At 41.2% G+C, this 14,516-nt stretch overlaps 1 protein-coding gene across 10 annotated transcripts in view; it reads left to right on the top strand.

Moving 5' to 3' along the window:
• The window catches only part of LOC118165223, an 88,295-nt gene that overhangs the window by 51,374 nt on the left and 22,405 nt on the right, over positions 1-14,516 (top strand). For all 10 annotated transcript variants that reach the window (XM_035323176.1, XM_035323179.1, XM_035323178.1 and 7 more), the window contains 7 exons: positions 3,362-3,479; positions 4,656-4,818; positions 7,375-7,513; positions 10,840-10,993; positions 12,185-12,280; positions 12,859-13,014; positions 13,972-14,201. In XM_035323176.1, coding sequence (XP_035179067.1) covers positions 3,362-3,479; positions 4,656-4,818; positions 7,375-7,513; positions 10,840-10,993; positions 12,185-12,280; positions 12,859-13,014; positions 13,972-14,201 — 1,056 coding nt within the window. The remainder of the gene's footprint in view (positions 1-3,361; positions 3,480-4,655; positions 4,819-7,374; positions 7,514-10,839; positions 10,994-12,184; positions 12,281-12,858; positions 13,015-13,971; positions 14,202-14,516) is intronic.

The following is a 14,516-nucleotide window of genomic DNA, read 5'->3' as shown; positions in this document are numbered from 1 at the left end:
GACATTCATGCTATAAAGCCACCTTGGAGAGCTGCAGAAAGCTGTAGGAAGGGCTTTAATTAAAAATGTCTCCTGCCCTCTCAGCCCCTCTGTGCTTTTTTCATCCCTGCCTTATCAGTCATTACCAGTTAATGTTTCATTTTCTGTTGCTGTTTAACAGGAGCTAAGAAACACCTTGTAGACAGGAACTGTCAATTAGTTATGATGAAAGCACAAATTTAGCTTCCATCTTGCCTGCATTTAGAAGGTTATAGCAAGACATTAATTCAATTGCTTTCTTATCTTCTGAACTAATCTCGTTGCCTGCATTTGTGGCTGCCAGGCGTTTGGAGCAGGTCTTATGTTCCCTGTCCCTCCTGCTGAGGACCAGCAGATGGGTGAAAGAAATATGGATGTGGTGGAGGGGGAAGGTGGCTTGGTGCAGTGGTGGAGAAAGAGTGGTGTGAAGAGGGGAAGAAAAAAAAAAAAAAAAAAAAAGGAACATGGAATAAAGAACAAAGGGAAGGAGAAATTCTGGGGGAAGAACAGAAGAAACGAGAATGGGACTAATTATAATGAAAAGGTTTTTTTCATATATTTATATTTCTGAAAGTCTGAAGTTTATTAACATCAGTGAAAATGTTCCAGAATAGCCCACCTAACTGGAGATGCCTGCATCTGATGAGGGTCCCCGATTATCAATCAGTGCTTTAAAGGGATGTCTCATCTGACCTGTTTCAGGTCCCCGCTTTAGGATGACATGAATCATGTCCTAGAAGTGCCTCTTGCTCTCTCCAACAACTTAGGAGAGCCTCAGGGGAGGAGCTCGTATTGCATATATCTGCATTTGGCCAGGTGTGTAGTGTGAAGCCCCTCTCCCTCTCAATTTTGCTATCTCTTGTTGCAGAGCCCAGCTGCAGTGGGTCAAAGGGAGGGCTGTGGACACCTGTGCCCACCCTCGGTAGCTTACATAAGCATGAGCAGTACTCCTGAGAAAAAAGCAGGAGCACTCAGGTAGGGGACAAGTCTTACTGTGCAGAAGGCAACTGCTGTCTTAAAAGTAAATGTTAGAAAGAAGAAAATGCAGGGCTGCAGTTTTTGTGTAGTGCAGGACCATCCTGTCCTTCCCTTCCCCCCGCCTGTTTCTTTGTTCCCAGATTTGGCATTAAAATCTGGGTCATAGCTCTTAGCTATACACTTTTAAAATGCCCTAGTATCTGTGTGACCAAATATAGCATACCTTTTGTTTTTGTTTTTTAGTTTATTTTTCACATAATGTAGAAAATTTGCTTTATCCAGGATTAAACCATCTTTTAGCTGGTTTTTTTTGGGAGATGGCACTGCAAATCATTCATGTTTTACTGGGGTAAGCAACACCTGGGCTCACGTGGATGCAATGCACTGTCCCTGTTTTGTTTCTGAAGAAGGTAGGTGCCACGGTGACACTCTGCTGGACTGCTTTGCAACCATGGGACAGTGCTGTTGGGGTGCTGCCCGTGTTCCCTCAGGTCTGTAAAGACAGCATCTGGGCAGAGCACGTGCTTCAGCCTCTGGAAGACGCGCTGGGCGCTGTGTTTGCTCTCTCTGTGCCGGTGTCATTTACGGACTGTGATGTCAAGCAGAGGAAACAGAGAGTTACAGCACAAACGCTAATCTCACCCCGAAAAGCGTCACTTGTGCAGTTTCCTTAGGCACAATTTGTGCTTATCATTCTTCTGCAAAAGTTAGTAAAGGACAGCTGGTTAAACAAACCCTGCCCAAATATGACTTCCGTGCTTACAACACAGAGCATTTAACCATTCATTACTCCATCCCACCCAAACCAAAGGTCTATTTTTTGCATTCAGCCTTGCTCTTATCAGACAAAAGGAAAAGAAAAAAAATTTTAAACCCTAAAAACCCTGAAAAACTTACTTCAGAAGGAGATGAACTTAATCTCCTGGTTGAATTTATATCTCATCTCAGAACGTACTTGCTGCATATTGTACTTTCTGTATGTGAAGATGAGAAATGACATATTGTATATAAAAACAGGAAAATGAATTATTCATGTCATAAATGCATTTTAATATTTTCTAGGAAAAAAAAAAAAAGAAAGGTTGGTTGCCTACTAGTAATTGCACATCATATTTTAAAATAATTATTTAGATTTTTAATGCCTGCCTGCTGCTTTGCTTTGCCTGTCTCCCATTCCATATGGAAAAACACATTCCTGGGGAATAGACTCTGAGTGCTCTAAGAAGATCAGCTCATGTCCCAGCTTTATATAAGCATATGCATTGGTCACCATCTGGGGACTAACTTCTCTCTGACGTAGTGGAAAGGGGCACGGCACTGATGGATCAATGCCTGTTATCTTCGAGGTGGACAAAATGGGCAGATGATACAAAACAACTCTACCCTGCTTCTTTGCTTCTTGCATTAAGGAGCAAGTGGACAATTCTTCAAAACTTGTGCTTGTTTCCCACCAATGCTGAATGCCTTTAAGTCTGCTGGGATTTCTGAGGAGTGGGGCTTCTCAGTGCCCTGGGTGGGGCAGTCAGGACTTCATAAGAACAGGTGTTGAGCCCTCATCATGGATGATAGTCCTTCTAGAGCATGTTGAGGAGCATCTCTCCGTGTCTGGTCCTTTGTTAGTTTTTAGTAACCAGTGCTGTTTTGATATCGCTAGGGCCAACAATGGCATTAGACATATTGAAGAGATGCTGGATTTTCTCACCACCCACTCAGCTACCACTTGGGATAGAAAATGGCAGCTCTGTAGTACCTGCATGCCAGTATTCAGAAGATGATGTCTCAGGGCATTTATACAGCAATGGATGGAGATGCATACCTCTGTCCCAAGGTGCTTCTATGATGGCAAGATCTGGGGGGAGCTGATACTGCAGGCTTGCATCAGCACCCTTCTGCTTTGTATACTTTTCCTGTTTATGTGCAGGTGAACTAAATGGAGGATTTGTTTAAGTGTTCAAGAGGCATTTGGATAATGTTCTCATTAATATGCTTTAACTTTTGGTTGGCCTTGAAGTGGTCACGCAGTTGGACTAGATCATCTCTGAACCCTTCCCTTCCCTCTCTTCTGGCTGAGCTCAGCTCAAAGGTGCTGCTGTAAAACATTTCAACATAACTATCTTAGGACTTGGTTGAAAATCAAATAAAAAGAAAATTTCCATCAAACTCAGCAGGTTTTAAGGTCAAATTTTTACCTTGTATTTTATACATGAAAACTAAATTATGTCTAAAGCATGCTTGATCCAAATATTGGAGGCAATTCCAATATCCAAGTAACAGCTTTATAAAAAATAAAATATCTTTCAGGGAAGTGACAGGCAGAAACAAATCTCAGGATGTTAAACATCTCTCACTTCTTGCAATCACTCAGATGCTTCCATCCTCGACCACACCATTTGCTGTCTCCAGATGGACTCACCTTCCTTAACCTGTGGTTCATCCCTCACCCTGCTGAAGTGCTGATTATGTTCAAGATGCTTCCAGAGAAGGTCAGTATTTGCTAATGCTAAAAAAGGTTTTGTTCTAGGCTGTAGACATCTTTACATGCACGTAACAATTTTGCTTGTTATTGGAGATGAGGAAACGTACATCAGTGTTTTTAATCTGGGTACAGCTAGGGTGTGCCAGTGATGAAGGCTAGCTGATGAAGAGTCATAGAATCACAGAATATCCTGAAGTGGGAGAGACCCACAAGGATCATCAAGTCCAACTCCTGGCTCCACACAGCACCACCCAAAAATCAGCCCATGTCTTCAAGAGCTTCTTGAACTCTGTCAGCCTCGGTGCTGTGAGCACTGCCATGGGGAGCCTGTCCCAGTGCCCGACCACCTCTGGGTGCAGAAGCTTTCCCTAACCCCCAGCCTGACCCTCCACTGTCCCAGCTCCACGCCATTCCCTCGGGTCCTGTCGCTGTCCTCAGAGAGCAGAGCTCAGCGCCTGCCCCTCCGCTCCCCTCGTGAGGGAGCTGCAGGCCGCCATGAGGCCTCCCCTCAGCCTGCTCTGCTCTGGGCTGGACAAACCAAGGGGCCTCAGATGCTCCTCACACATCTTCTCCTTTAGACCCTTCACCATCTTCAGAGCCCTCCTTTGGACGCTCTCTAACAGTTTTATCTCTTTCTTATATTCCTCACGCTAGTTTCTCTGCCTCGAGCAAAAGGAAGCAGCATCCATCTGTTTAGACAGATAAACAGTGAAAATGATGGCTGGGAGGCACTGGGGTAGCAGTTTCTAAACCAGAAGCTGCAACACCAGATGGTATGGTGATGGCTGTGAGTGCTATCTTGAGCCTGAATGAAATCTGGCACTCAGCATTGGTCTTTGGGGTTGGGAGGCCAAGCAGAGCTTCCAGCAGGAACTAGGGCCGCAATCACAACCCTCCCTGCCCTGGGGCCCCTCACAGGAAGGTCTGACTTTGTGCTGGAGCAGTTGTGGCCAGAGGACCAGTATGTGTCCTGTTAACGAGTAGCAGCATCCGTTAGTGCTCCTGTTCCTTCCTCAGTGGATAGGATGTTAACATTAATTCAGTGAAGATCCAGTTGTTTTCTTTAGGTGTGTCCACCATTAGGGACAAAGTCATATTTTTTCAAAAATTTTTCCTACTCTGGTGTATTTTCTAAAGGCCAATCATCTGAATGGTTTTCTTTGTGCTTTTGTTCTGCCCGCAGGCTGCTCTCAGAGCTCTCCACCTAAGCCTAGAAATTGTCGGTGCATTTCATGACGTGGTTTCATATCTCCTGGCTTTTGCTCAATTAGGAAATTCACCAAACTCTTCTTGTGCCTTAAACCCAGAGCCTCTGACCTCAGACTGGGGAGGAACTGAAAGGATTGGTAAGTTACAGATACTGCATGTTCAAGATAGATTTCTCCGAGTCTGCAAAACGAGTGTGAAATGCTGAGGGTGAGAAAGGGACAAAGTGAGTTTGAAGATGAAATTAATGTTAACTGAAGACTGAAATCAAAACAAAATTCCATTCTATTTTTTTTTTGCCTTTTCTGCTCCATTTTCCTGGTGAAGGACTGTCATTTTTCAAGGTTGTACACAGGTCTGAAGCAATCTCACAGACAAGCACCTCACCTACCAGGTTTGGGACTTCTGCTCCAGCAGGGAACAGAAAACATGGTCCAAAAATTGCTCTTCCGCCTCTCGCAAGTTTCTGTTAAGCCATCTGGTCAGCCTGTGGGGATTTTGTCTTTACCAGCAGATTAAAAAAAGAAGGCTTTGCTTCCTTTAGTAAATCTGTCACTTGGTTCTCTATCTAAAACAGATGTGGCGCGTGTTGTCCTGCATGAACATGTATTTGTGTAGAAACAGTACTGGCTCTCCTAATAGCTTTGACCTGTTCATGCTAACCTGTAGTGCAGGAGGGGGATTTGCGTAGCTTTACTTCTGTGGTTAGGTACATAACTGCTGGTGTCTAACCACTAGCTGAGTACCTCTGCTGTCACTGACACCCTTGCTGGGCACTGTTACAAAGACACCTTCGTGGGAGTTGCTCATCCCAAGCTAAAATGTATTTAAAGTGAGTGGGATGAAACCCTCTCAGGAGCTGCCTGTATTCCTCTACTTAATGTTGCAGAAGCCCAATTAAGCTTCATGTCTGATAAATAGGCAACTAAAGTTACAGAAGATAACCTTATCCCAAGCCTTGAAGTGTTCTTGGCATGTTTCTTCCAGCCACTGCATTATTTCTGCTGTGTAGTGAGCCAGAATTTCAAAACATGGCGTGTTATATATAATCCCTTCTCTGTGCGTGTGTGTGTGTGCTGCAGGGCTGGACTGTTTTCATGCCACCTAGAAATGCCCATGTTCATAGATTTGGCACCACTCAGACACAACTCAGGAGTAAAAACATCAACTGCACAGCTTCCCTCCTGCCCTGGCATCTCTTAAAAAATGAAAAATAGATCACATCAACTAGGTAAAAATATAAAACTCTTCAAGAATTGAGAAAAATTACTAGCTTTGTCTTTCAATGTGTCCGAATTTGTCATGTGATCCTTTACGTATTTTTTCTTTTTATGTGAGCAAGATTTGTATTACCAGGTCTGAATACATCTTCCTGAATTTCCTTTTCGGAAGGGAAGAAAGGACTCAGTGAATCATATATACTTGTTATAGCTTTTATTTTAATACTGTGTTTGTGCATGTTTGATTTTGAAGTGGGCTTCTTTTCTCCAACAAAAAGCACTCCCTGTTCTGTGGCGTGTGCTCGTTGTACCATGAGGTGTATATTAGTAACTTCATTTATAAATGGCTGAGAAAACTCGTGTAAATTAGCATGTTAAATGAGCTTTGAAACAATCAAAAGGGCTGAGCTCAGTGAAAAACCACGTAACCAAACGTAGGAGGAATATTATATGCAAGGTGCTGCTTGAATTTCAGACACATCTAATGCGTGCCTAGCTACCATGCTGTTAAAACAGAAAGTGTGTACAACGGAGGAGTCCTTAGTATTCTGCTGTCTCCATAGAGCATTTTGTACAGACAATTTAACTATGTTGCTCCTGACCAAGAGATCTTTCTTGTTGCTGTTGTTCAGGAATATTTTCCCTCTCCCTCAAATCAGAATTTATATCTTTCTTAAACAATGACAGCCTGTGTAGCCTGACGGAAAGAACATTGGGTTTCTGCAATAGGTGCATCAAAGTTAAATCACTTTTGCAGTGCATGTGCCTTGGGAGGCAGTCCAGCTCCATGCACATGTTTTGTGCAAGTACCAAGTAAGAACAGGTGCTCCTGTAAAAATAAATAAATAAATAAATTACTTAGAGAGGTCAATTGCTTTGGGAAGGTTTTTTTTTGTTGGGCTTAAAGAGAATTAAAAACTTCAGAGCCTTAGCAGAAAAATATTCACTAGCTTATAGAATTGAACCCCAATAGTATTTTATTGAAATTAGTTGGAGAAGCTGTCCCTGTCATCATCTATCTGGTCATAACTAGTTTGGGTCTTTGAAGTATGTAAAATGCCATCTTTAGGATGTGATTCTGCTCCCATTTGTCAAATTTCGTCTTGGTATGATAACCAATAAGATGGAATATAGCACTGGCCTTGTTGGCATTCTGTAACGATTGAATTTTAATTGGTGAGGGTAATAACAGAACCGTTCAAGATGCTTGTAACTTTTCGTTCCTGTGCCTTGTCCTCCCTTACTACTTCCCTGTAATTCTCCACCCATGATAATCTCTTTCCTTAAAGAATGTTTTTGTAGCGTTGAGGAGGGTGGAAGTGTGTTCTTTTTCTGTTTGTCAGGGTAAAGAGGAAAATTACAGGAAGTCACAAGGTAGAAAAAACGTGGAGGGAACAAGTGTTTACAGAACTGAGATATATTTATGTGCCTTTCCTGACACCTTATCTGGTAAACTTACTGTTCTTGGCACTCTAGGAAGTGAACTTCAAGAGATACAGAAAATGATTGACAGCCTCCAGAATCCACTAGATCCCAGTGAAGTAGCCCAGCTGCTAGCTGCTCACAGAGAAGTGATGTTTCTACAGTTTGATGCAGCAATCCGACATCGACTACGGTAGGAATAACAGCCCCTCAGGGACAGGAAAAGCACCTTTTTTATTAGATACTTTCTATTAGTCTTTTTAAGAGGCTTTCACAAGAAAGATGTAGGAAAGATTAATTTAAATGTTGTCCATGGTATCTGCTCCAAGATCATGAAATGTGCCTTGTAAGCATAGACATATACCTCCTGTTGATTTTGTTTTCACCAAACTTGCTAAGAGTCCTTACATGCTTCACTGAAAAATTTTTGTTCTATTACAGGATCTACATTTTATATTTTCCTGTGACAGAGAATGCTTAATAGAAGGTATAGGACTTCCAGGATACTGAGATCTAGGTTTACTCTCCTGTAAAAAGTTAATTCCCCCATCACAGAAACCAAAATAAGATGTATTTTTCAGGATTTCCTAAAAAACAACTGTCTCCCTTTTCTCCCCTCTCTCTTACCATATGTTGTCTGTCAGTAGTGATCACAGAATGGTTTGAATGTACTCAAGAGAAATCCTTGGCAGAACTGAAACAAGGGCAGGACATGCAAACGTAAAGGAAATTTCAATTCTCCTCCCCTCAATAAAATCCATTGGTGGCATGACATACGGCTGGATTACAACTGAAAGGGTTGTTAGGCATTGGAATAGGCTGCCCAGGGAAGTGGTCAGTCACCATCCCTGGAGGTCTTTAAAAAGATGTTTAGATGTAGAGCTTAGGGATATGGTTTAGTGGAGGACTTGTTAGTGTTAGGTCAGAGGTTGGACTCGGTGATCTTGGGGGTCTCTTCCAACCTAGAGGATTCTGTGATTCTGGATTTGTAGGTGTAATCAAAGACCATCTAATGGAGCAACCAGGTTAGGGAGTCCACCAGAACAGAAAAAACTCCTGGACTTGGTCCTGAGTAGCATGCAGGACGTAGTTCAGATTATGCAGGCACTGTATGGTTGCAAAGCATCCTTAAAGGAACAGTGAAAGCCAAATAAATACCACCATAGCTGAGAAACTACATAAAAATGAGAATGCTTAAATGAAGAAAAAAACAAAACAAAACAAAACAAAAAAATAAAAGGGTTAGCTAGGGGAGTTAAATCCTTGCAGATGGCATGGAGACTCTTTGGAGACATACTGGAGGCACTCAAGAAATGTATACCACATGTGAACAAAGACTTAAGAAAGGGTAAGAGGATGCTGGTATTGCTAAACAACAAGATGAAACAGATCGTTAAAGCAAGACAGCATCCTTTAAAAAGCTGAAGTTTCATTCCAAAGAAGGAAATAGAAGGGAATATAAACTGTGATGGGCTAAACGCAAAATGATTCAAGACATCCCAGGAAAGATTTTTCGGAATAATTTTGCTGAAGGCATCAAGATAATAATTCTTATGTCAAATATATCAAGAGCGGTCAAATACATTCAAATGTATACTACCAGTCAGTAGGGTTCAGTGAAGATGGGGCAAAAGCACGCGTCTTTTTAAAAACAATTTGTTTCTGCATTCCTTGTAGCAGAGGTTCCCACACAAAAACCTTTTTTTATGGGGGATGCATCAAGAGGATCTGCTGCAAATGCAAGAGTTGCCACAAGAAGCTATGGAACAAATGAACTGAAACAAAGATCAGCAAATTACCAGAGCAGATAATGTTCAAGAATTATGAAAGAACTTGGGGGTTAAAAAAAAAAAAAAAAAAAAAAAAAGGAAAAAAAAAAGCCAAAGTACTAACTGTAGTGTCTATTTTCTTGCATAGAATTGCTTTGATACCTGAAGACTGAAGGTGATTGGTGTGTTGCCAGTTTTTAAAAAGGATTGCAAGAGTGATTTGGCTAATCACAGGCTGATAAACCTAATATTAATTAGGTTCAAATTAACAGAATCTGTAATAAAGCAGATGAGCGGGCAAATGTGATGTATCTGGGAGGAGTCAGGACTCCTGGAAAATGCATTCAGGCTTTACAAACATTGGGGTTCTCTGAAAGTGTTAACAAATAGGAATAAGAGGTTGATGAGACAGCTTGTCTGGATTCCCTGGAAGCTTTACTAGTCTCAATGGAAGCTCTTAAGGAGTCTAATCAGCTACTGGACATGGGAGGAGATGGTCACATTTGTAAATAATTTGTTGAAATTTAGGAAGGAAAAGGCTGTAAATGGGTAACTGTTGCAGTGGATAAGGGAGGTTACCAGTGGTGTCTCACAGGAGTTTGAACTTCCTCCTGTGCTGTTCAGACGTTCATAGATGACTTCAAATAGGGACAAGCTGAAGTAATATGGTGTGTACATGACACTGATATATCCCGGATGTGAAGGGCAAGGACTGACTGGTGATTGACCTGATAAGACTGACTGCAAAAATAAAATAGATGGTTGTCAGTGTGTCGTAAAAAGACGCAACTGGGGGGGAAAAACTAATCCCAGTATGTAAAATGACAACCTCTGATTTAAGCAATACCATGCAGTAATGAAATCTCAGAGTTGTGACAGATAGTTCTGTCAACATTTCAGTGCAGTAGTGACCAAAAAAAAAAGGCAAATCAATTCCCTTTAGGAAATGCATGGAGAACACCACTACATCACTGAATAAATCAGTGTTGGTGAGGCTATGTAGTTCTGGCTCTCCATAACAGAGAGGACAGGGAACTCAGGAAGATTCCCAAGAAACCACACAGATGATCAAAGACAGAACAGGTTGCTGCATGGAGTAGGTAGGACTCATGAGGTAGGACCTTTTTCTCAAACAAGCAACTGTGCATTAACAGGAAGTCTAAAGAAATGCAGTGTATCATATGCTTCATCTTTATTATTCTTATTGCATGGGCAATTAGTTTCCATTTTCACAACACCATTTCTACCATGCCACACCTACACCGGGTGTACAGTGTGGCAATAAATCACATTTAGTCCTTTATAAACTTCTTTGCCAAATTTGATCCCAGAAGCTGCTATTTCTCCCTGTAATTCCCTTGTTAGTCCTGGAACTGATAAGAACTGCATGGCGTTTTTAAGAGTGCTTGTGTAAGTGTCAAAAATTAAAGAATAAGATCCTTTTCTTAGAGTTGCCATTCAAAGGAGCATGTGCAGCAACAGAAGGAGTTGGAGCCTAGATTGCTTCTCATATTGTGAGATCCACCTTATCATGGGCTCTTTGTTTTGAAAGCATGTGAATGAAATACAGGAGAACTGAATACGACAAGGAAGCCAAGTTGAAATGGCAAAATCATGACTAAACTTGGTTGAATAATGTATTTACATGATGCATAGGATGTAGTAAAAAGCAGCTTTTGTTGTGGAACGTTTGGAGACTTTTGAAGCAATCTAAATTATTTTTAATACAAAAATTTTGGTTCCTTCACAGGGAGACATTTTTGTCCTCAGGGAATGTTTCAGCCTACCAGAATGTTACAGACAGGATATCCCATGCGCTGCCTCCACTTAGTAACTCCATGATTCGGAGTGCATTTTCTTCACAGCTATGGCTCCCACAGTTTCTGGATCCTCAAAGCTGCAGGGTGAGTAAAGCATACACCTGCAGAGACAGTCTTCATCTGTTTGCACTAAGCTCTCTGCAGAACAAAGTCCTCTGCAGTTCTTTCTGGGGTGCTTACTTTTCCCTACCATAGTGCAAAGGACCTGATAGCTAATTAAAAAAATTCCCACGATCGCAGCTTATTAACTTGATTCATCTTTCGGGGTCCTAGAAAACGCTGTCTACAAAAGTAAATAATAAAAATTTAGGATGGAATGTAATCGCAATGGTGTCAGCAAAATGCAATATTCTCTGTGATGTTTTGCCTATCTTTATGTTTTTATGTTTAGGAATGTTTTGCCTATCTTTATTCTGTTGATGCTGTTTCTACTAACTTTCTGTTTTGGGTAATAATCCTTATGAGCTCTCTCATCACCTAGCAGCAGATTTGCTTGTCTGGCATGTCTGTCATGATTATACATAAAGTGTTTAGGTCTACTGGTTTATTAGCTATATCATCATGCAGAGGTACACAGTGCCACATCAGCTGTCTGTGTGCTAAAGAGGCACTTTGAATGACACTGGCAGAAAAAGCTGGTGTAATGCTAAGGGAAGTAAAGGTGGGTCTTGCTGGTGATATTAAGCATGTTCCAAGGTAATAGGCAATTTTAGATGATCATTCAAAGTTCATGTTTCCTCATTTTAATCCCATCCTTCCAATTTTCCAATATTTGGTAATACTGTTTTATTTTTAAAATATGCCTTTCTTGAACAAGGAGTTATAGGAATAGAATTTTCTTCCATTTCTGCCTTGATTTTGGTGACAATGACATTTAAGACCTTAGTGTAATGGAGAAACAAGATTTGTACTTGCATGCAAAACTGCAGTGTCTTTGAATAAGATGTAGGCTCCTGATGCCTCTGAGATATGACCAGCAATAAATGATGGGCAGTCACTGAGTAGGAACCTAGGAGCTATTCTGTGGAGGCAGAAGTACCACAGCATCTTGGTAGGAAATACATTCTGGAATGAATCTTATTGCTTCCTTCCCAAAGAGAGATAATAGATGCTTCTCTCTTCCAGTACATGGCCTACTTTCAAAGTTGGAGCTGAGTGTGTCACATATCAAGCATCTTGGCCTCTGAGTTGCCTTTTCTTGATCAAATTATATGGGAGTCTCATAATTAATTGAATGCTGTTCTTATTTATGAGCAGTCATCTCTTTTCTTTTAGACACTCATGCATTTTCCTTGGAGGACATTCCTAATGGATGCAGGATTGTTTCCAGTCACTATCAACAACTCAATTAATGTAAATTACAACATGCAGGTACTGTGAGACAGCAGCCTTGTGCTTATGTTCAAAGACACAAAGACAAGATGAATCTACAATGCAAGAGGAAAATAAACTAATACTATCTTGTTTCCTGTCTTTGGTTTTTAAACAACAGGAGTGAACCAAAAACATCTCTCCTTTTTTCTGCCAAAAGCCCATTCTACTGTTAACTTCATGTTTGATCTTTCTCCAAGCAGAGCAGATCATTTCTGCTGATAATGAACCTATAATTGTCATTTTTCTAGTGTGCTAGAACTAGAGAATCAGATTATTTTTATGCATGGGCATATGGGTTTTAGGACCACGGTGCTAAAAGCTGGAACTCTATCTGGGTTTATAACACACACACACACACACACAGACACACACACACAGACACACACACAGACACACACACACAGACACACACACACACACACACACAGACACACACACACACACACACACAGACACACAGACACACACACACACACACACACACACACACACACACGCTGTGCTCACAGTAGCTGAGTTTTGCTATTGCTAAGCTCTGAGCTACAGACCTTCACAGACTCTCCCTTCCTCTCCAGCTGTGCCTTTGCAACCTGAGTGATGCAGACCGAAAAGTTGCTCATGGGGAGCTGACTGCAATGCAGTTTCTAATGGAGGATGTCTTGCAGAACTGCTACAGCTGTGCTGTGGAAGATCACACTGATTGTCAAGCCTCATTAGCTAAGAGCAAGCAGGTACTTCTGACAACTCAGTTTGGCATCATACAGCTTCTGTGTAGGGCTTCCTTTAGGTTTTGCAACCAAATCTCTGTGAACATAAAAGACTCAGACCTGAGAAATGTAATAACCTTACCTACTCCTGGCCATCTGGTAAGAGGCCAAGGGAACAATGTTGTCTCCTACAAATCTTGAGTGCTCTTGAGAGAAGCCCTGGTGACTGATGCACCTTGAGGGCCTGCTGGTATTGCTAGAATTCTGGAGAAAGTGGAGATTGTCCTGACTTCTCCCCACAGCCCACATAAGGCCCAGCTCTTTCTTTAGCAAGAGCTACTTAGTGCCAAAGGGAACGGAGCAGCTTGGCCACTGTTTAAAAAAAAAAAAAAAAGTTAATTGTGTTAATTGTGGAGAGGCAGAGTATTTGTGTTGTGGGCATATATTTGAGGGATGCCTGCTGGGGGGCACCTGCCAGAACCTACACAAAGGTTTGGTTCAAGGAAAGGGGAGAGATTCAAACTGCTTGTGATGGAAAACAGATATGCTAATCAATTTGTAAGGTAAAATGGGTGAAGAGGGCAAATGTAGTTATTTTAAGGTTTGCTTCCTTCAAGATCTGAGCTAAGAGTTTGGTTTCTGTAACAATACTTTTAGTTAGACAAAAAGTAGAGTTGCTGTTGATGATACTCCCTTGAAGAAAGCAGCAATATAACAAAGGATTTAACTTCTGTGTAATTCTGTCCCCATCTCTGCTGTATGGAATTACTCATTGCAATCAAAAAGTAGCCCTGTTTTTTTCCTATACTGTGTTCTGAAGGACACTGGTGTACAGGCCAGCTGCAAGTTATGATTGAGACATGACAGCCTCTTGCACATTCCATTGTATATTGTATGAGATGCCATTAAGCAAAGAAGAACATGTGAAAAACTTGCCACAAAACTTTCTGAAGCAAAATATTTCTCTCTGACTTTTCACAGAACTTGGCAGAAATGATTGACACAAGTACTAACTGGTTGCAAAGCAGCAAAAAAATGTGCAAACTATTGCTGAGGCATCAGGATCCAATCCTATCATGTATCTTACTGAGATCTTTCCTGATACTGTGGAAGCAAGTGGAAATGTTAAAGGCAGAATGGGGCCGGCTGAAGCTGAGGACTGAGGATATAAATACAGTTCCTCTCTACAAAGAGTTTTGTGAGCAATATGGGTAAGTTACTGTTGGATGCAAGAGTATTCCAAAGTGACTGAAAAGATGACAAAGGAAGGAAGCCTCTGCCGCCTCTATCCATTTTCCTCCTGTCACCCTCTTTCACTTGCATTTTTTTTTAAATCTATCTTTATTTTTTCTCATTGTTAACCTAGTGCTTTTGCTTTCCTCTAGAGGCTTGAAAGCTGCCTTTTTTTCCTGTGTTTCCATATGTTTTTTCTTTTCTTTTCTTTTCTTTTCTTTTCTTTTCTTTTCTTTTCTTTTCTTTTCTTTTCTTTTCTTTTCTTTTCTTTTCTTTTCTTTTCTTTTCTTTTC

Source organism: Oxyura jamaicensis, chromosome 3 (assembly GCF_011077185.1).
Source record: "Oxyura jamaicensis isolate SHBP4307 breed ruddy duck chromosome 3, BPBGC_Ojam_1.0, whole genome shotgun sequence".
Classification (NCBI taxonomy): domain Eukaryota; kingdom Metazoa; phylum Chordata; class Aves; order Anseriformes; family Anatidae; genus Oxyura; species Oxyura jamaicensis.
Note: the sequence above shows the minus strand (reverse complement) of the source record. Positions and strands in the feature narration are given on the sequence as shown.